This window comes from Engystomops pustulosus, chromosome 9 (assembly GCF_040894005.1).
Source record: "Engystomops pustulosus chromosome 9, aEngPut4.maternal, whole genome shotgun sequence".
NCBI lineage: Eukaryota > Metazoa > Chordata > Amphibia > Anura > Leptodactylidae > Engystomops > Engystomops pustulosus.
Genome location: NC_092419.1, coordinates 45,874,991 through 45,898,448, shown reverse-complemented (window position 1 = coordinate 45,898,448; position 23,458 = coordinate 45,874,991). Strand labels below are relative to the sequence as shown.

The following is a 23,458-nucleotide window of genomic DNA, read 5'->3' as shown; positions in this document are numbered from 1 at the left end:
AGACATTTTAGAGTTTACATGCTGTAAGAGTAAACCTACCAAGAAAATGTTTTTCAGGTATGGCCAACTCTAGAGCCAAGTGATTTAAGTAGGTAACACATTTCTCATACCTGTTTCCTGATCCCCCATATACATGCCTACTGTCTATGAAGGAAGTTACAAAGAACCATATAGAGTAGATGGTTGGCTGATCCTGAATGTGGACAACCAGCTCTGTTTTTACTTATTAGAAAACATTTTTTTTTACTTTTTTCTTTTTATATTAACTTGTGTTTAAAGACAATGAAACATTTACTTATTTTTATAGAGACAATTTTATCAAACTGTGAATATCCCAGCAAGTAAGGGATAGCCAATAAAAATGTATATAAATATATACTGTATAAGCTTTACACACTCTATGACATGTAACAAATGGGTGGTTTATTGGCTTCAGTACACTGTATATGTCTAACCACTGCATTCATAGTGGCATCAAGAGTCGTTTAGAAAAATATCTGAATCTGATCCTAGTGAGCCTGAACGGTTAAGTCCAAGTAGCTTTGGCCCAGAATTGTGATTTATAGGGAAAAACTCCTTAATTTATTATAATGTCACATTGTCCTGCCACACAAAACCTGAACAATGGAAGCTCAGTAAGCGTTGAAGACAAGAATGGAAACCTTTGCATAAACAAAGTTATGTGAAAAGCAAACTCCAAATTTAGTCAGACAAAGCTGTGTCAGTGCCAATACTATGTGTCACCTTCTTATTAAATGCCAAACTTGGCGAACTGTCCAGTTGTGCACGCGGGTATACTCAGGCAGACACATGCATATACGCAGAAATTCTGTATTTTCTACATTATGGGCCTTCCGTTCTTCTATTAAATTATGCTTATTCCATTAATTTTAACTTTCCAAATAAACATTTTATTTCTCATAAAGAAGAAACTTGTGTTTTTTTTCACAGTTGATGCCAACCCTCTAAGGCATAAGAGGAAGCATTTAACTGCTCACAGACTCCTACACACTTGGATCTGCCAGTTACTTTTCTTCAACACACCATGCTTAATAGTCCCTACATTCTGGGTTTGGCGACAATGTTGACTTAAGCAGAATCAGCTTGCAGTCCGGCTACAAATCCAATGTCTTTAGGCGGCCTCTGGTTTTCTCTTCCCGCTCAATGTTTTTGCTCTCAACAATGACCCTTTTCAGTCTTGTCCAGAGACAGAACCTTCACCAACTCTTCCAGTTCTGTCCGGCAAATTTGAGTCTCACACATGTGGCTGATCCGAGCTTCGCCCTCACTGAAGATTTTCCACTGGCCTGAAAGTAAATAAGAAAGTGGTGTAAAACCTAACCAGAAAGATTTTCAATATAAATTGATAAAAGAAAAATGAGGATTTATACAGCTGTCCCTCCATTCTGCCAATAATTTTGTATAATTAGATATGTTTCCATGAATATAATTTATAGAGATAAAGTATGCTTTCAAGACGATATTACAAAACGTTCAAATGTATTGTACAAAAATGACATTAGTATAGAATAAACATGAGTATATAATAATAATTGTCCTACTTTAGAAATAGAAATAATCGCATGTAATAGCACAAGAAATAACAGCACTAGAAGCATAGAACCAGCACTAGACATAATGGGGCAGATTTACTTACCCGGTCCATTCGCGATCCAGCGGCGCGTTCTCTGTGCTGGATTCGGGTCCGGACGGGATTTATGATGGTAGTTCCTCCACCGTCCACCAGGTGGCGCTGCTGCGCTGAAGTCTGCTGGAATGCCTCGAAATACACCGGCCTATCCAGGATGAAGGTGAGTGAAATTTTCGCGACATAATTTTTTTTTTAAATGCGGCGTTTTTTTCCGAATCCGTCGGGTTTTCGCTCGGCCACGACCCCCGATTTCCGTCGCGCGCATGCCGGCGCCGATGCACCACAATCTGATCGCGTGCGCCAAAATCCCGGGGCAATTCAGGTACAATCGGCGCAAATCGGAAATATTCGGGTAACACGTCTGGAAAACGCGAATCGGGCCCTTAGTAAATGACCCCCAATGACACAAATGTAATTTTAAGTCTTGTGCACCAATTAGGGGCAAGGTTGTCAAGCACAAATCACCTTTGATTAGCAGAGCAGGTAGTCTAATGCTCCATGCTGTGATACAGCTTTAGGCTGCATTCACACTAACGTATGCTGTATGTGATGTCATACAGGTGCACGGCTCGTTATATTACACAACTCCGATTACTTTGTACAAGCCGTGCACCTGCATGACATCACATGGACCGGTGTTTATCCACGGGAAGTCAATGATGAAACTTCCTGTTGCATGACCACAAGCAGAGATATATAATACCATAAATAATTGATACAGAATACATATTGGAAAATGGTATAACTTTTCATCACACAAACAATATCAATTAGTTGTGGACGACCCCTTTAATGTCTGAATATTTCACTTAATGATATCCATTGCTAACCATCCTTCCCCCCACCCCATAAACAGGCAAGCTTGGTTTGCTGAGAGTGCAGGAGTAAGACCTTTAACTCCAGATTTTCTCTCTAGAGAACAAAGGCTTTTATGTGTTAAAATTCTTTGACACTGCTGAACACGTCATTTACATTAGATGGTTTTATGGTCAAGTAAAATAGCAGGCTTGTGTGACACAGGTCTTATGTGAATAGAAAACTTGTATCACTGTGTCATGTGATAGATTAGAGATGACACAGTAGGGATTAGACAGTTATACCTCAATTAATACAAAAAGGGTAGAGTAAAATCTAATATAAAAGATTTTCAGTGCCTGAAACATTGTTCTGGATTTACACTGAAGATGAAAAGTGTGAAATATGCACCAAACCCTAAAGTCAGGGACGCATCATTTGCTGAAAGATCTAATCCCTAGTTTTGAGAATCCCCATCTGTTGAGGTGCAGTCGCATACCTTATCTATGGTTTTTATGTTGTTTTATGCATTTCATAATCATGTTGTAACTCACTTGCTGTTGTCCGTGTTATCTGCTTAAATTCTTGTTGATCTTCAAATTCTTCCTTAGACATTTTTTCAGTGAAAAACTGGCGAAGAACACCTACCAAACACAAGGGTTCATTATAATTAGATGGAACAGAGTTAGTTTGTCTAGTCATGTCTGTCGATAAATGTGATATTCCAAAAGGGCAGTCACACATACTCATTACCTTTCTGGATTATCCACACATGAATTTCTGCAACTGGAGGCTCTTCAGTCACCACTGCTATTTTTCGGATGGTTTCTCCTTCCTCCAACAATACAGACTCAAAGACAGGGATGGTCTCCTCACACAGATAATCTTTGTCACCTGACTGAGGATCTGGGATCTCCTCTATAATAATCACAGGAGAGAAACTATTAGTTATTACACATTTTCATAACTAAGGAAACAAAAATATTCCATCTTGGAAGTGCTCTCTATAAAATATCAGGAAATTCCATCATCATCAAATCCCTAATATATTGCTCCTGAAGGACTTTTTCTGCAGATGAGAACAATTCAGGAGCCGAGCAGAGCGGCCAGATGGTACGTACACCACCAGTGCATTTCAGTAAAATCTGTTTTATGTAATTTTAACATATGAGAAAGGGAAATGAAACATCTACAGTGCAAACCTAAGGACTCAGGATTTCTGGAGCACGTTCTTCATGAATCTGGCGCCTGCTGCGCTGCTCCGACAGTCTCTACCAACTTTTCTTTTAGTGCACCTGTAACATAGGGCGTGCAACACATTTCTGTCAGACTTTGCATGTTAAATCTGGCAAAGGGTCTGAATGAGAAAAGGAAGGCCCCCTTTCAATGCTGATATTTGTATAGTGCCGCCGTACCACAAAGCGGTCACGTGCAACACAAATGTGGTGCAGACACTTCTTAAATACCTGTGCAAGCAGTTTGCACATAAAAGTCAGACAGAAAACTGGTGCACGGCCCTTAGTAAATGTTCCCTTTTAAAAGTAGTTTCTAAATCTGCTCACAACCAAACACAGCATTGTATCTACACTTTATACAAGCTTTTCAAACATATTTTTCCTAAAACGTCACAAAAAATATTATTTGGATACGGATGGTAAGGCAAGAGACACACAGAGTGAAAACACTAGTTTTGCTGCATAGTATACACATTTAAATAAAACAGAATTTACAGTCCATGCAAAGAGGATTAGATTTCACCAGAAATCTGCAGCTCAGCCCTGGGGCTAATTCTGCAGTGTGTAAATTTGTGCTATAGTTTTGTGCGATTTTCCAATTGACATGGGGCATAGTCATGTAGTATCTGGTGGCAAATGGTTATTGTTGAAATGGTTAAAAAGACACAGGTGTTTTTTTCTGGAAGTCTTATTTGCATTTTTTTGTTCATTTATGCCAAGTTCAAGTATTGGCCTTCAAATGTAATTTCTGGACCACCCCTTTTTAAATGTTGGTCAGCGGTAAAATACAGGTATTATTCTGCATATATATATATACACATATACATACACTGCTCAAAAAAATAAAGGGAACACTCAAATGACACATCCTAGATATGAATTAATTAAATATTCTTACTGATTACTTTGTTCTGTACAAAGGTGAATGTGCTAACAACAAAATCACAAAACAAAATCATTAATGGAAATCAAATGTATTAACAAATTGGAGGACTGGACTCTGTGCAACGTAGGTAGATGGAGTGAGACATGATGTCCCAGATTTAGGTCTGGGGAACCAGCGAGCCAGTCCATAGCTTCAATGCCTACATCTTGCCGGAACTGTTGACACACTCCAAACTGGTCATGCTGAAGGATGTTGCAGGCGGCAGATCGCTCTCCATGGAATCTCCAGACTCTTTCAAGTCTGTCACATCTGCTCCGTGTGAACCTGCTTTAATCTGTGAAGAGAACAGGGGGCTAGTGGCCAATTTACCAATGCTGCCATGGCAAAAATGCCAAGCATCCTGCACGGTGGTTGTGAGCACAACCCTCATCTGTGAACGTCGGGCCCTCATACCATCCTCATAGAGTTGGTTTCTAACCGCTTGTGCAAACACATGCACATTTGTGGCTGCTGGAGGTCATTTTGCAGTGTTCTGGCAGTGATCCTCCGGTTCCTCCTTGTACAAAGGGGGAGGTAGCGGTCCTGCTGCTGGGTTGTTGCCCTCCTATGGCCCCCTCCACGTCTCCTGGTGTACTGGTCTGTCTCCTGGTAATTCCTCCAGCCTCTGGACACTATCAAATAGACACAACAAACCTTCTGGCCACCGCTCGCATTGATGTGCCATCCTGGATGAGCTGCACTATCTGAGCCACTTGTGTGGGTTGAAGAGTCCATCTCAAGCTAGTATAAGTCTGAAAGCACCACCAACATTCACAATTGACCAAAACATCAGCAAGAAAGCATTGTTACTGAGAAGTGGTCTGTGGTCCCCACCTGCAGAACCACTCTGTATCTTTATATAGACTGCTCCAAAAAAATTAAAGGGGTCACTTTTTAAAATAGCACAATGTAACTTTAAGTCAATAACAATTTGGTGAAATCAACCTGTCCACCTATGATTTGACACTGATTGTGAATCAATTTATCCTGCTGTTGCCCTAATTGAACAGACAACAGGTAGTAATGCAATTCAACTAGAAGGACAACTCCTATAAAGAAGTGGTTCTATAGGTGATGACCATGGATCATTTCCCTCTTCTCATACTTTTTGGCTGTTGTTTTGGTCACTTTTGCATGTTGTCCTTGCTCTTCCCCATAGAGGTAGTGTGAGGCTGTGTCAACAACCCACAGATGTTGCTTAGATAGTGTAGCTCATCTGGGATGAAACATCAATACGAGCTGTGGAAAGAAAGTTAGAGCAGATGCATGGAGAAGTTACATGGAGCAGATGCCAGGAGGGCAACAACCCAGCAGCAGAACCATTACATGAGGAACAATGCAAAACCCTTTCAAAATTATCTCCAGCAAGCTACTAATATCCATGTGTTCGCTCAAACTAAGACAGACTCCATGAAAGGTGGTATGAGAACCCAATGTACAAAAGTTGCTGAATGCCTTAAAACTAGAGGCGAATTTATGTGAATCTGACTCAAGCTGGTTCGCCGAATTTTCAGAGAAAATTAGTTTCGAACTGAATCGAATTAAGGCATGTGACGTAACAGTATATCACATGCCGGGTGCAGGTGCATGGAGAGGGCTCACGGGCTGAGCCCTCTCCATAGCCAGTAATTATTTGCTGCATATTGCAGCAAAAACTTACCGATAACACCCGCAGTTGGTGCTGGTACCGATCGCAGGTGTTAACCCGCAGAGTGCCGGCAGCTGGCGGCGTGTGGGCGCCACCATCTTGCCGAGGATCGTCGCTGCCCGTGACGTCAACGGGGAGCGGCAATCTGGTTTAGCCCCTTCATTACAATGTGCGATCAGCTCAATGAGGGAAATCCCTATATACTCGATCAGACAACCTAGGGTTAAAGTACCCTAGGGAGTCTGAAAAATAGTAAAAATAAAATAAGGTTTGAAAAAAAATTTATAATAATAAAACCTAAAAATTCTAAACACCGCCATAAAGTGAGGAATACTACTGCCATACAGTGAGGATCACTACCGCCATACAGTGAGGAACATTACCGCCATAAAGTGAGGAAGACTACCCCCATACAGTGAGGAACACTACCCCCATACAGTGAGGAACACTACCGCCATACAGTGAGGAACACTACCGCCATACAGTGAGGAGTACTACCCCACATACAGTGAGGAACACTACCCCCATACAGTGAGGGACACTACCCCCATACAGTGAGGAACACTACCGCCATACAGTGAGGGACACTACCCACATACAGTGAGGAACACTACCCCCATACAGTGAGGGACACTACCGCCATACAGTGAGGAACACTACCGCCATACAGTGAGGGACACTACCACCATACAGTGAGGAACAGTACCCCCATACAGTGAGGAACACTACCCCCATACAGTGAGGGGCACTACCCCCATACAGTGAGGAACACTACCGCCATACAGTGAGGGACACTACTGCCATACAGTATGGAATACTACCCCCATACAGTGAGGAACACTACCGCCATACTGTGGGGGACACTACCCCCATACAGTGAGGAACACTACCGCCATACAGTGAGGAACACTACCCCCATACAGTGAGGAACACTCCTGCCATACAGTGAGGAACACTCCTGCCATACAGTGAGGAACACTACCGCCATACAGTGAGGAACACTACCCCATACAGTGAGGAACACTACCCCCATACAGTGAGGAACACTACTGCCATACAGTGAGGAACACTACCCCATACAGTGAGGAACACTACCTCCATACAGTGAGGAACACTACCTCCATACAGTGAGGAATACTACCACCATATAGTGAGGAACACTACCCCCATACAGTGAGGAGCACTACGCCCATACAGTGAGGAACACTACCGTCATACAGTGAAGAACACTACCGCCATACAGTGAGGAACTTTACCCCCATACAGTGAGGAACACTACCGCCATACAGTGAGGAATACTACCCCCATACAGTGAGGAACACTACCGACATACATTGTGGAACACTACCCCCATACAGTGAGGAGCACTGCCACCATATAATGAGGAACACTACCGCCATACAGTGAGGGACACTACCCCATACAGTGAGGAATACTATCGCCATACAGTGAGGAACACTACCCCCATACAGTGAGGAACACTACCGCCATACAGTGAGGAACACTACCGTCATACAGTGAGGAATACTACTGCCATCCAGTAAGGAACACTACCCCCATACAGTGAGGAACACTCCTGCCATACAGTGAGGAATACTACCCCCATACAGTGAGGAACACTACCGACATACATTGAGGAACACTACCCCCATACAGTGAGGAACACTGCCACCATATAATGAGGAACACTACCGCCATACAGTGAGGGACACTACCCCATACAGTGAGGAATACTACCGCCATACAGTGAGGAACACTACCCCCATACAGTGAGGAACACTACCGTCATACAGTGAGGAATACTACTGCCATCCAGTGAGGAACGATACCCCCATACAGTGAAGAACACTACCGCCATACAGTGAGGAACACTACCGCCACACAGTGAGGGACACTACCCCCATACAGTGAGGAACACTACCGCCATACAGTGAGGAATACTACCCCCATACAGTGAGGAACACTACCCCCATACAGTGAGGAACACTACTGCCATACAGTGAGGAACACTACCGACATACATTGAGGAACACTGCCGGCATATAGTGAGGAACACTACTGCCATACAGTGAGGAACACTACCCCCATACAGTGAGGAATACTACCGCCATAAAGTGAGGAATACTACCCCACATACAGTGAGGAACACTACCCCCATACAGTGAGGAACACTACCCCCATACAGTGAGGAACACTACTCCCATACAGTGAGGAACACTACCCCCATACAATGAGAAACACTACCGCCACACAGTGAGGAATACTACCACCTTACAGTGAGGAACACTACCCCCATACAGTGAGGAACACTACCGCCATATAGTGAGGAACACTACCACCATACAGTGAGGAACACTACCGCCATACAGTGAGGAGCACTACCGCCATACAGTGAGGAACACTACCGCCATACAGTGAGGAACACTACCGCCATACAGTGAGGAGCACTACCCCCATACAGTGAGGAACTCTACCGCCATACAGTGAGGAACACTACGCCCATACAGAGAGGAACACTGCCTTTCTTCTTCCCAGAGTTCTCTGCCCCATGTAACATGTTGTATTCGCGGCCATTTTGCTAATGAAGGGGAAAAACATTTGAAATCCGCTCCCACAAATCACTGTAAACTTCTGTAAGTTTTCCGGGAATTCTAAATGAATTTAGAATCGTTAGAACTGTGGAGAGCGTTCTTCTGTCTGCAGCATCCTCCAGCATGACCTGTTTGGCAGTGGGTCAGTAATGGTGTGGAGAGGCATTAATTTGGCGGGCTGCACAGCCCTCAGTGTGCTCGCCAGAGGTACCAGGATGAGATCCTCAGACCCATTGAGAGACGATATGTAGGTGCACCGTGCCCTGGGTTGCTTTTGATGCATGACAATCATAGGTCTTAAGCTGCACTTGCACAGACGTATGCCCGCACACCAACAGCAGGGCAGGCACACGTCCGGCGCAATGGAGAGGAGCTGTACATACCTCCCCCATACAGTAGTGTGAATGCAGCCTTACGTAGCTGTAGTGTGTCAGCAGTTGTCCTTGCTCTCCATCAGGGAAATCATGTCTTGTTCCATCCATTGCCATGTTACACCACACACTGTCCAGGAGCTGACTGATCCTTTAATCCAGGTTTGGGGGGAGATCCCTCAAAAGAACATCTGAAGCCTCATCAGGAGCATGTCAAAGTGTTGTATGGAGGACATAAAGGCTCATGGAGGCAAACACATTACTAAGCCTTATTTCCTTGTCTTGCTTGTCTTGAGGCTATTCCAAATCCCTTTTTTGAGCAGTATGTATAAATATGTATAGATTCCCAAGGTAACAGTTACAGTGGTTACAGAAAACATTCAGACCCATTTAAATTTTAACTCTTTGTTTCATTGCAGTCAATTTTCATCTTGACCAAAAAAAAAGGAAATGTAAATAGTTTTGCAAATTTTTTAGACAAGAAAAACTGAAATATCACATGGTCATAAGTATTCAGCCCCTTTGCTCAGTATTGAGTAGAAACAGCTTTTGAGTACAGCCATGAGTCTTCTTGGGAATGATGTAACAAGTTTTTCACACCTGGATTTGGGGATCCTATGCCATTCTTCCTTGCAGATCTTCTCCAGTTCCCTCGGGTTGGATGGTGAACGTTGGTGGAAGCCATTTTCAAGTCTCTCCAGAGATGCTTAGTTGGATTTAGGTCAGGGCTCTGGTTGGGCCAGTCAGGAATGGTCACAGAGTTGTTCCGAAACCACTGATTGGTTATTTTAGAAGTGTGCTTAGGGTCATTGTCTTGTTGGAAGGTGAAGCTTTGGTCCAGTCTGAGGTCCAGAGCATCTGGATGAGATTTTCATATACCGCTTAGAATTAACAACAAAAAGTTAAATCCTTGTCTCATCAGACCAGAGAATTTTATTTCTCATAGTCTGGAAGTCTTTCATGTGTGTTTTCAAAATGTATGCATCCTGGGTGAATGTAATGCAGGCGATTCAGATGCCCATTACTGCCCGAATCACCCACCATGAAATTTATTGCATCTGTTTCTTTCAGAATACAGACATGCAGTAGTGTAACAATTGCGGTCACAGCAGGGGCGACTGCGACCGGACACGGCGATGGTCCAGGGCCCACAGTCCACCAGTCGTCAGTCTGCGGGTCCCAACAAATGTGAGGCGAATCAATTGTATATGTGTCAGATATGCATACAATTGATTACAGTGGTTGCGCAGGCAGGCAGATGCACGCCTATGCATCGTGCCTGCGCACAGTGATCAGCAACGCTACCCCCACATCATACAGTGTGTGTGTGGCAGCCGCACCTATGGACGTGCATCTGCCTACACTGCCTACACTGCCAGAGAGGAAGCAGTGGTATCGCTGGGTGAGGTAAGTTCAGAGTTTATTGTTTTTGTTTCATTAATGGGGTGACTGCTGCCATTTAATTAAGGGGGAGTCTGCTGCCATCTGTTTAAAGAGACCTCTGCTGACATCACATTAAAGGGGACCTCTGCTGCCCTTTAATTAAAGGGGAGTCTGCTGCCATTTCATTAGGGTGGGTGTCTGCTGACATCTCGTTAATATTCAAAGAAGGAGAGAGAAAACACGATACAGGCGCCACATGTGTGAATCTGGATTAGGCAGAGTGATATATTTTCTTTGAGTGAAATATTGCTCACCTATTATGGTTGTACTACCAGTACAACACGAAAAGATCGCTTGGGATCACGTCCAGAGTGATATTAGGCCGCTTTCCTGGGTTTCATGTAGGCAGGTGCGTTCATGAAAAGGATGCGGTGATCAAGTATGGGGTTCCAGGATGATGTCAGCGCCAATGACTCGGTCGTGAGAAAGATATTCTTGGATTGCGTATTTTATTAATAAAGCTTGGTAAAACACGATTCGGGCCCGAACCGGGCTCTTCATCAGTTACAGTTAAGCATAACATACAATAGACTGTGCGGTTTAAATGGTGTTTTTTTGGCGCGGACAGATGCGTCTGTACCGTGTCAGCATGACGTCAAGATGTAAATAAAAACATATAGTATAGAGGTGTTCATTCATAAAACTTTGATTCAGAGTATCGGTTTAAAATAATAAATAGTAACCGCTATAAATGATTAAATAGATGAATAAATAAATAAATAGATAAATAGACAAATAGATAAAAGATTAAGAATAAAAACATTCAACAATGCACAAATACATACCCATATGGTAAGATTATTAGTTACACTTAAGAGATAATTACCTTAATTGGTGGTATTATTTAGTAAATTTGAATATGGCTAGTTATTTGAGATTATGTTTGATTGTGTTGCGGAATGGAGTGTACATGAGGTAATATGGTTTGCGGGAGTCTAGCTGTCAGTAATGATTAGGACTACGGAAGCCGCTGAGGACCAAAATTCAGGAGAGCGAACTCTCGGAGAAGGTGGAAGATCGATGAGTCGCTGTGTTAAGAAGGGGAAGAACGAAGATAGCTGGATCTCATGAAGGAATGTCGGTACTGTAGTATTTTTATGTCAGTATTGTTTCAGTTATTTCATTGAGACTTGTAGGCTTGACAGTATTGAGCCGGTATATCCGGTAGATCTCTTTCTTTTTTAAAATCTCGAATCTCTTATTTGCCTCGGCATTAATGTGATCGATCGGGGTGATGGAGATAATTTCCTCCCCTTTATGTTTAATGGCACAGTGTCTGGATAATCCATGTTTTAGGACTTTATGTTTAATATTATAACGGTGCTGGTTGGTCCTGCAGTGTAGGGGTTGTGTCGTTCTCCCTACATATTGCATGCCACATTGACACTCAATGAGGTATATGACATACCTACTGCAACAGTTTAATTGATGTTTAATGTTGAATATTTCTTTTGTGCTGCGAGATTGGAATGTGTCTCCTATTCTTATTATTTTGCAGCATAAACATAGAGGTTTATTGCATTTTGAGATCCCCTTTCGGTTCGAAGGTATGGCTGTGGATTTATATTGTTTGGGGATGCTGGGGGCTAGTAGATTTTTTATGGTAGGGGCTCTTCTGTAGATACATGAAATATTATTTGGTACAATTTTGGTAAGTATGGGGTCCGATTTAATGATATTCCAATGCTTCCGAAGGATATTATTCATCTTTCCTTCAATTGCAACCAGTCGTCCTGTCCCTTCAGCTGAAAAACACCCCCATGATGCCACCACCACCATGTGTCACTGCTGGGATTGTATTTGGCAGGTGATGAGCAGCTCCTGGTTTTCTCCACACATACTGCTTAGAATTAACGCCAAAAAGTTAAATCCTTGTCTCATCAGACCAGAGAATCTTATTTCTCATAGTCTGGGAGTCCTTCATGTATACTCTCTTGCAAACTGTATGCGGCTTTAAAATGTCTTGCACTGTGGAGAGGCTGCCACTCTGCCATAAATCCCTGACTGATGGTGGCCTGCAGTGATAGGTGACTGTGGAACTTTCTCCTATCTCCCTACTGCATCTCTGAAGCTCAGCCACAGTCATCTTGGGGTTCATCTTTACCTCTCTCACCAAGCTGTTCTCCCACGATTGCTTAGTTTGGCTAGACGGCCAGGTTGAAGAAGAGTTTACGTTGTCCCAAACTTCTTCCATTTAAGGATTATGGAGGCCACTGTGCTCTTAGGGACCTTGAGTGCTGCAAAAATTATTTTGTAACCTTGGTCAGATCTGTGCCTTGCCACAATTCTGAGCTCATTGGGCAGTTTCTTAGACTTCATGATTCTCATGTCCTCCAACATGCACTTTGACCTGTCTTATATAAGCAGGTGTTTGTCATTCCTAATCAAGGCCAATCAGTTCAATTAAACACATGTCCAATGAAGGAGTAAAACCATCTCAAGGAGAATCAGAAGGAAATGGGCAGCATGTAAGTTAAATATGAGTTTCACAGCAATACTTATGACATGTGATATTTTAGTTTTTCTTGTGTAATAAATCTGCAAAAATATCTACATTTTAGATTTTTTTTGTCAAGATGGGGTGCAGAGTGCACATTATTGAGCAAAAAAAATAACTTTTTTGATCCTAGCAAATCCTGCAAAGAAACAAAGAGTAAAACAATTAGAGGGGTCCCAATTTTTCCATACCCACTGTATGCTTTTGTCACCCCTTCCCATCGCTCTGATTTATATCTTAGTGTAAAAGATACCGAAGCCGGGAGAATTATTTCACAGAATTATTTATAGTCCATGTCATGCATTTCTGAAGTGTTATTGTATGAATAAAATAAAAATATGTATGAAATTCACACATGCACAGATTCGGTAATGCAATTTTGTTAATTATTATTTTTACTATTATTTATATCTGATTTTTTTCCCCATGAGCAAGTTTGTGTGCCAGTTGTTGTGACCTTAGTAGCTAGTGTCAGTCCTGGGCCCACATGAAAGCTGTATGCCTTGCCAGTGGATGTTAACAGAACAGAGATGGTTCCTTTATCTTAGCACAAAAATCTAGGCACGCAATATCCTTAGCTGACCTGTGGAAAGTCATCAAGAATTTGACATTCTCTCGAGCCAAGTAAAGCTGCTATTTATCCAAAATATTGAATCAGAATGTACAGCAATATGATACCTAGCCATTAAAATGTTAGAACTGAAGAAATCGTTAAATTATCAGAAATCAATGCATGTTTTCTGTACAGTAGAGAAAAAAACTTTAATCAACACATGTTACATTATGGGTTCTATGTACATTTACATTGTCCAGTATTGGGGAAAAATAACGCACATCTGCCAGGCAATCAGAGTTATGCAAAAGTGAGCAGGTTACAAAAACAGATCTGGATGTTTCACATCATACATCTCTGGGTTATCTCGAAATAATCATAAAGTACACATATGTTCTTCTCAAAACAGTATTGGAAATATATTATCCTTGAATAGTTCTATGACAAATAAGCTAGCAAAGCCCCAGATCTGAGTGATCTGAGGAGCCTTTGAATATGACAGTGGTTCACCCGTAGTGATAAGAGGGCACGTTGATATTTGCAGGACATCCAGTGGCCACATGTGTTACATCTCACTGCAGGGCTTCCTGAAAAGCCTTGCCCACACATAGTAAGGGTTAAAAAGTAATATCACCAATAAAACCTTGGCCGGCCCATTCAGCTGATTTATTTCCAAACAAGCATATATGAGATCAGTGTCAATAATATCAATTCAAAACAATTCCAAAGTATGAGTTATATTTAATCAAAGTTAAAATTCATATATTATACAGTATTTTGCAATTTGTAAGACCTGATATCCAGAAATTGCAAAGCAAAAAAAGTTATTTAAAATGTAAGTAAACTGAAAAGGTCTTTCCAAATGACAAGATAAGAAACCTTGGTAAAATAATAACCAGCCAATTTATAAACAGTATTACGTATCTACCAAAATTGAAGCAGTATTAGCTTAAAAACCTTCCTGATAAAATTGTTTTAATACAACTGAATAGAGTCTTCCACAACAATTCCAACAATACCTATATCATGCTGCTGACTTCTTCCAAACCTGAGAAAATCCTTAGCTTCCATTAGCAGATGGGCACTTCCTGGTTGTGACATCAGCAAAGGAAACTGGGGCCAGAGCAGCTTCCTTCACTTCCAATGATGTTGATCTCTCCTCGCATGCACTACCACTAACAGCGAAGCCAATCAGGACACAGAATCTCCAGATGAAGCCTCTCCTCAGTTAGTGCTGAATAAATTCAATGTCAGTTTTATATCCTTACTAACTTGCATTACAGTGACCTACACTGGCTACGAAAAGTATTCAGATCCCTTTAAATTTTCCACTCTGTTTCATTGCAGCCAATTGGTAAGATGAAAAAGTTCTTTCTTTTGGTCATTAATGTATACTCTGCCCCCAATCTTCACAGAAAAAAACTGAAATGTAGATATTTTTGCTAATTTATTAAATAATAAAAACTGAAATATCACATGGTCATAGGTATTCAGACCCTTTGCTGTGACACTAATATTTAACTCTTTGTCCATTTCCTTCTGGTCCTCCTTGAGAAAGTTTTACTCCTTAATTAGATTCCAGCTGTGTTTAATAAAAGTTGGACTTGATTAGGTAAGAAACGCACCTCACAGCTCAAAGTGCTCAAAGTCAAAGCACAAGAGAATCTTAAAGTCTAAGATACTGCCCATGGAGCTCAGAGACAGAATTGTGGCAAGGTACAGATCTGGCCAAGGTTACAAAAGAAATTTTATAGCACATAAGGTTCCCAAGAGCACAGTGGGCTCCATAATCCTTAAATGCAAGAAGTTTGGGATGACCACAGCTTTTCCTCTACCTGGCTGATTAGGGCCATATAGCAGGTTGTGCCAACGGAAGCCTCTCCTCAGTGCAAGACATATGAAAGCCACATACATTTTGCAAAAAAACACATATGAAACACTCCTAGACTATAAGAAATAACATTCTCTGGTCTGATGAGATGAAAATTTACTTTTCTGGTGTTAATTCTAAGCTGCATGTGTGGAGAAAACCAGGCATTCCTCATCACCGTCCAGATACAATCCCAACAGTGACACATGGTGGTGGCTGCATCATACTATTGGGGCAGGGATAGGACAACTGGTTGAAATTAATGTAAAGATGAATGCATTCAAGAACAGAGAGATCCTGAATAAAACCTCTTCCAGATTACTCTGGACCTCAGACTGGGCCAAAGCTTCACCTTCCAACAAGACAATGACCCTAAGCACACTTCTAAAATAACCAATCAGTGGCTTCGGAACAACTCTGTGACCATTCCTGACTGACCCAGCCAGAGCCCTGACCTAAATCCAACTAAGCATCTCTGGAGAGACTTGAAAATGGCTTCCACCAACGTTCAACATCCAACCTGAGGGAACTGGAGAGGATCAGCAAGGAAGAGGCATAGGATCCCCACGTCCAGGTGTGAAAAATGTGTTGCATCATTCCCAAGAAGACTCATGGCTGAGAATATTGAGACTCAATATTGAGCAAAGGGTTTGAATACTTCACTCGATATGATATCAAAATATCGAGTGATATTTGATATAAATTATCAAAAATATCTACTTTTCTATTTTTTTTCTGTCAGGATGGGGAGCACAGTGTACATTAATGAGCAAAAATAACTCTTTTGATCTTACCTATTGGCTGAAACAATGAAACAAAGAGTGAAAAATGTAAAGGGGTCTGAATACTTACTGTACCCACTGTATACAAAACACTCATACACACACTATACACACTCACTTATATAGACCTACAGATCTACTGTATAATCTAATACAGCCTTATGACTACTATACACACTATCTGCTATGATGGATGTGTCAGCCAAACTGTTCAGCAGATACTATCACTCTCCCCTCATCCCAGGAAAGTGAGGGATGAGAGTACAGAGCACACACAGAAGTAAATAGTCTTCATCTTTGTATCACTGTGTATCACCTGTGTAGGCTGCTGTGCTGATCCTTCTCTCTTATCTCCATTGACCTGACTATAGCCATTTAGAGAGATGGAGGTGGTTTGAAGACCATGACATTCTGTGCACATGAGATTACATTTGAGCAGCTGCAGGAGGAGGGGGTGCGGGAAGATGAGGGCAGACCTTAGACAGGAGAGATCTGACATGAATGAGCTGCTTCCTGTAATTACTGAGCACACATGGGAACAAGCACATTGCATAGCACATCACCTGCATTGAGACCCGGAGACTGCATTGTCATATGCTGTTGCCTCCTGTTAAAGTCTACTGTTTTTTCCTTTACAGCTCAATAGTGTAGAAAAATACCTTTTGTAATACACAAATATAAAGCAGTATTTACTACTCACTTCGAGTGTGTAGCAACATCTGCTTAATATGAATAGTATAAATAACATTACCAGAGCCACTTAATTAATGATAGTTCAATGTCACTTCTTAGTATTAAATCAGATTAAAGTCTGCCAGCGTGCTACATTCACAATAACATGTGCACGCCATGCCATAGCTGCCCCCCCCCGCCCCTCTTCATAGAAAATAGTAGCCACATGGCCATAGATACGACCAAAGATAGAGCTTGTTGCGCTCCCCCTACGAGCCCGTGCGTCATAGCCATCTATGGGGGACATATATGCGGCCGCAAGCTTGCAGATGTACATAGCTGTTCCACCGACAGACATGTGAATGAGCCCTTAAGTGGATGTGGTTATATTAGTGATATTTTGCTATTTGCAAAGGCCTTTGCATTACACTCATATTAGAATAATAAAATACTGTATAATTTATAAATGTTATGAAGTTTTTACTTTCATTAAAAATTGTTCATAATTTGCAGTTGTGCTCGATTGAAATTATTGATTTTAATACTTACTATTTGGCTACCCTAGAGAAACTTAGGGTTTACTTTACAGCAACTCTGAGTCTATGTCTCTTCTACACTTAGTTTATAATGCATAAGTACTATACACAATGTATGCATACGATGTGTACATACTTTGGAGAGAATTTATCACTGCTTCTAGTCTAGTTTTCTGGCATAGAAGCAGTGAAATAAACACAAATTCTTGCGTATGAGTTTATACATGTGTGTTTGTTTGTAAGAGTGTATTAGTGTGTGTATGAGTGCAGAACTTTATGCGTGTATATATAAGTATATAAATGTGTGTATATATGAGTATATAAATGTTTGTGATTGTACAAATATGTATATATTTTTTTTTCAAGGGGATCTATATCTATGTTAGATATTCCATATAGCTGAGGAGTATAGCTATCGGCAATGTTACACTGCAAATTAATATAATTATAAGGTTTAGTTTATCATAAGTTTATCATTTTAGGACATACCTGGACATAATTTGCAGCATTTTCCATCTATTTTCTGGGGATTTTTACAAGGATATTCCTCCGGGCAGCTAATTTTCTTGCACTCTTGTTTCGTGAAGTTGCATGTACACAGCACACATTCCACCATTCCGAAAGCTCGCAAGGTAGGGTGCCAAGACTCTCCGTGGGAGTATGTTTTCCCATTTGAGACACATACTGCAGGGAACATGGCAAATATAAGCAGATGTTACTTGAAACCTGACAGTTCTTTGGTGAAGTTTATTAGGAAGGAAAATTAAGATGAATAAAGTGTTCAGTGATTTAAGGGAACAATTACTTTTTAAAGGGGATGTTGGATCTGCCAACCAACCATTATCATAGTCCATTGAGGTCCAGTACCTTTATTCCAAGAAATCTTCTCCAAATGTGATAACTAAGAACAGGTTGACAATTATTGAACAAGTTATACCGTTGTGTCTTACTTAAGATTTCTTACTTGGCAATAAAAATATTTAGATGCTTTTGCCAAATAACTTGGCTAAAATTACATGGCATTCATCAGCATTACAAAGCCAATGGGATTTTTTTTTATAACAAAACTGATATGACCACACATGAAAAAGGTTATAAGAAACTACTACTCTCTTAAAATCAACATATAAAAAAAACGCAAATGCTCATATAGTTAAAATACCTTTTAATTCTCTTTTTTGCAAAAATCCTATATTTATGTTCTCAATTTCAATGTTCTATTACAGTCTGTCTTCCATCATTCACCATCTGTTTTATTGTTATCCCTACTTTTATATGTTCTCTTTCATCCCTTAATAAATATGAACATGGATACAAAAGCACAGCTCCATTTTCTTTTTAGTTCTTGTTATAAAAGTGAATTGGGTCCAAAGCTGCAATTCCTTGCACTGGCTACTACACAGAGAACAAGATCAGTTAGTCCTGGCCCTCTGCAATCTCTGTCAGCTCCATAGAGATGAAAGGGACAGTCCAACCATGCATGACAAACTGCTGCGGTCATCTCGGGGAGCGATGAGGGATCGGACTGGGGTCCTTTCACTGAGACGCCCTCCAATCTGCAAGTTAGGCCCTATCCTGTAGAACTTGTTTCACTTGTTAATGCCCACTATCAATGCCAGTACCAGCGAGATTGAGCCATACCTAAATGTGAATTTCTAATGAAGTCCCGGTTCGGATCCATAGGAACTGAATCTGCAAATTTCGGTGCAAACCCAAACTTTTTGGTTAGGATCCTCTAAGCACTACTTACAACCTTTCTTACAATTGCTGCCCAAACTAGCATTGACATGACTACCCCTCTATGCCACCTCTCATATCCACTATTTACACACAGTAAATCATAATCTTAAATCAGCAGGACTCCCTTCTGTTTAGCTCATGAGCTCCATAGTTTCTCTTTTGTATATTTATATGAATGATACAACTATATGACAGCATAATATAATATGAATTTTAAAATTATTAGAAATATCATTATATTGCTCAATAACTTCTAAAAATCTATTTTATTGAGGCTTTTTATTTCTTTTTTACCTTTGCTGGCGGGGACTATTTCCCTGCAGGAATATCTATACAATATTATATCTATGCACTACTATAGTTTTAACTATGGAAACATTTTTAAATAATACATTACCATACCTATACATAAAATAAATGCAAATAAATAAGGATAAGGTGAATAAATACTGTGGCCCAGATTTATTAAAGCCCCTGTGCCAGTTTTCTGTTGGACTTTGCACATTCTTTTGTAGTGTATTTAAGAAGTGTTCGAGACACGTTTGTGTCGCAGCTGCACTATACTGCACTGAAGGGGGAGTTCTTGTGCACCGTCGGACTGTGCGCCACATTTATCAGTGTCCGTGAGAATTGTGTTGCATGCTCCGTATTAAAGGTGCACCAAAAAATACTGGTGCACTCTGTCGGAGCAGTGCAGGGGGCACCAGCTTCATGAAGATTCATGCCTGAAGTTTGGTCCCTCTGCACACTACACAGGCAAACTTCACATAGTACAGTTTGCACGTTTTTTTTTAGTAAATGTGGGCCTGTGTGTCCTAGTGATAAACATTTAGATAATATAAAAAATATAAGATTCTCATTATTTGGTTGTAGTGTACCTTTCCCGTGCTTGTGGCTGTTGTTTATGACGATCTGTACAATAGTTCCTGAAGCTTGTTGAGGGTCAGCGACTACTCCACGGTTACTTCTTGTACTGGGGTGTTTGGGGGGGCTCATTGCCTGTCTTAAAGCACTTGAGCCAGAAACATGATCATAAGACCGCTGGTAAGAATGCCGCTGTATGAATTCAAGCACAATGAAAGAAATTCTTAACCGTGTTGCCCAAAATTATTTATCTTATCTTGCCTATTCTGCTTTCTTACATAGCAAGGACTAATAAACATGTTACATGCTCAGTTAGAATTTCTGGAAAATATCAAAGAGGCTCAGGTAGAAAAAAGTGTACTTAGCCGGCTCTGGTTTACAATTCCTGGATTATGCCAGCACCCGACCTGGCTGGAGGTATCAAAGTCTGCACGTACTGGCACAATGTAGGAACTGGGATCCAGAGCAAGGTTAACATTTTTTGTTTTGGCACCTCTGCCCTAGTCCCAAATGGGATTTTTCTGGAATTCCTGGAAAACAGTGTGTAGTATTAGCTTTTAGTGGTTTATAAATCTATAGAATTTCCCATTGTGTTCTTCTGATATATGACACTGTTCAAACAGTGTCAAACATCACTCATAATTAATTAGGGAGTGTTCACTTGTGAATAAGGAAGAGGTGATGAGTGCTGGAACCTACCTATTTTTTTGTAATTAAAATAATAAGTAATCAATTTCTGTATTTATCATTAGATTTGATACTAGAATGATGAGATAATAGACAAAAAATACAATGTAATAAAAATTAAAATATAAAAATATATCATGGATGTATAATCGACAAGAAAAAAAATAACCTAAAATACCTACAGGGCCCCCTGTAGTATGTAAATGCCATAGGTCATTTAGAACATAATTCATACATCCCAAATATGAATTACTCAAGTATCCAGAGAAGCGTTATTTGGAATATTCAAATAACAGTTTTCCAATTAAAAAAAAGCATTTATCTGGTCTGTAAAATGTGTCAATAGTTAATGTTGGTGCATAAATACACATTTTACATTATTTCTATTGTGTATTCTATAACTTTGTTAGATTGATGAAGTATGTACTCCTGATTATTACACATTCTCCCTGTATAAACATACTGTTCTACAGTAGAAGGATGTACTATACACTTACTGCCTCTCTGTTTCCTGGTTGTCGAAAAGTCTCTGTTTCATGGTGCTCCCAAGAGAACATGCCATCTCCTGTAGAAGAAAGACAAGGCCATGGAATTTCGAGGATTTGGAAACATTTCTCTGCTCTTGTTTACATTGTTATACAGAGTATTAGTAACGGGTAAAATCAATAACTTCAGGGAATGATTCTGGAGTAAACCAAATGGCACATTAGTCTAGGACTTCACACAGGTTTCGGCATGACATATCTTGTGGCTAAAGATTACTATGTTGGGCTGCCTTCCTCACAGGTCATAAAAGTGAATGCTGTTGCATTGCAGCAGTGAAACAACGGTGTCATGAAAATACAACAGTTTGAGACCAAGTTGTTATTTCTAGCCTGAAGCGAGTTTTATACATTGGAAAAGTATACAACTAGAATGAAAACTTGCTCCCACGAGGAACACCAATTCCTACCTTGCATAACAATAGTCTTGGAATTGGCAAACTATTCCATAATTTTTGACAATATAAATATCCTGTTGGTTGCTTTGCCTAAACAAAAGCAACAATTTCTTGAGTTTCCTTCTACACTCCAATGATATACGTAGAGGGAATTTAGATGTATTTTTACTGCATACTTTTCTATCATATAGCACAGTGTACTATGGCATTCCATATCTTTTTGTGTTGAACTTATGTAGACCAGACAGGCTCAGGCTATTCACTAAACGTACATTAAAATATGACTTGAACCCAGCTTTAGTACAGTAATGACCTGTGGTTTTGGTTAATTTCCATTAAGAATGCTTTAGAAAATATACCCAAGTACACTATTTTCATTCCCAAGCTCCCAATCCACAGTTAATACATCTATTTCTAATTTTTATTAGTATCAAAAACTGAGGTGGTCAAAGGGGGATTTACATTGTTATCCTATCTATAGATATATCAGATGCATGACTTGCGTGGAACATACGGTAGAAGCTACATGATGATGATGAAACTGTGTGTCTTGTGAACTTCATTTTGTAACCTGCTCTCAGAGCTCTATGTTTGGTGCTCAGACAGTGTTGAGCGTCAGTCTGGCTGCCTCAAAAGATTACATAACAATTTATTAGTGTGCGCCAGAGTAACTGGAACTGACTTGTCTGCAAATAATGTACTTTTTAAAATAAATATGAAAGATTAAATTTACAATCTCTCCTGCTACCAAAATACCAAATAGTAGGGTCACTGCCTTAAAGAAGAACACAAATCTGAAGCTGAAATGTGCATATTTATTTAGCAGAGTGCCATATATTTGTAATGCTGGTTGTGTGAGGTGTAGGCAATATTTTGGGCAGTATCTCCAACTCATTTCTCTTCAGTTGCGTAATGGGTTCACAGGGGAGAAGGGGTGAGGGTGACAGACGTTCCTGCACAGTGTAACAGCATTTGAAGTAGGGACTCTAGTAATGGCCCCCAGAACCCTTCAAGCTCATTAGCATAATATTAGAAGGAAGGAAGCCATGGATAACAAATATAATAAGAAGCTTCCCACAATCATGGTACCTGGATCTATGAGTAAGTGTCCCTGGTTTATCAGGATGGATTTTGATGATAGATTTTCTTTAGATGAAGATACCACTGCTTACAGCCTGCCCCTGATCCTCAGAATTATGGGTCTACCATTACACAGAGTGTGAATGGCCAGGATATTCATATGTTAATATTATAAAATTTCTAGTAATTTGCTGCAAACAATGTGACATAACACATAACATGACCCATTTAGAAGTGGAGATATCTCAAGATAATCCACAAGCATCTGGTCAAGGTAATCTTTTCAAATTGATTTGGAATGGAGAATGATAGATCATTGGTTTTGTTCCACTAGTTTTACTGCACTGCACATCATTTCTATCATTTTCTGCACATAGTAGATCTGCCTCGCGTGAGCTGCATTTTGTCATCAGTTACAGGATCAACATGTTCCCAGATTTGCCCTTTTTATTTCTAACCAAATCTGTAGCCAAACTGATTGTAGGTGTCCAACTATTCTAGATTTTAGATGAATCTTTCCTTTTTTGATACTCATTTATTATCATTGAATCAACAGATTTTACAAAAGGAAATGGTAG

The 23,458-nt window shown here is 40.4% G+C and overlaps 1 protein-coding gene across 1 annotated transcript in view; it reads right to left on the bottom strand.

The window, feature by feature from the left end:
• Positions 1-401: 401 nt before the first annotated feature.
• CHRDL1 (chordin like 1) overlaps positions 402-23,458 on the bottom strand; it is a 64,421-nt gene continuing 41,364 nt past the window's right edge. The window contains exons 5-10 of the mRNA XM_072123592.1: positions 21,358-21,425; positions 20,188-20,365; positions 18,059-18,253; positions 3,200-3,364; positions 3,001-3,090; positions 402-1,307 (exon numbers count right to left, since the gene is read on the bottom strand). Coding sequence (XP_071979693.1) covers positions 1,177-1,307; positions 3,001-3,090; positions 3,200-3,364; positions 18,059-18,253; positions 20,188-20,365; positions 21,358-21,425 — 827 coding nt within the window. The 3' untranslated portion in view covers positions 402-1,176. The remainder of the gene's footprint in view (positions 1,308-3,000; positions 3,091-3,199; positions 3,365-18,058; positions 18,254-20,187; positions 20,366-21,357; positions 21,426-23,458) is intronic.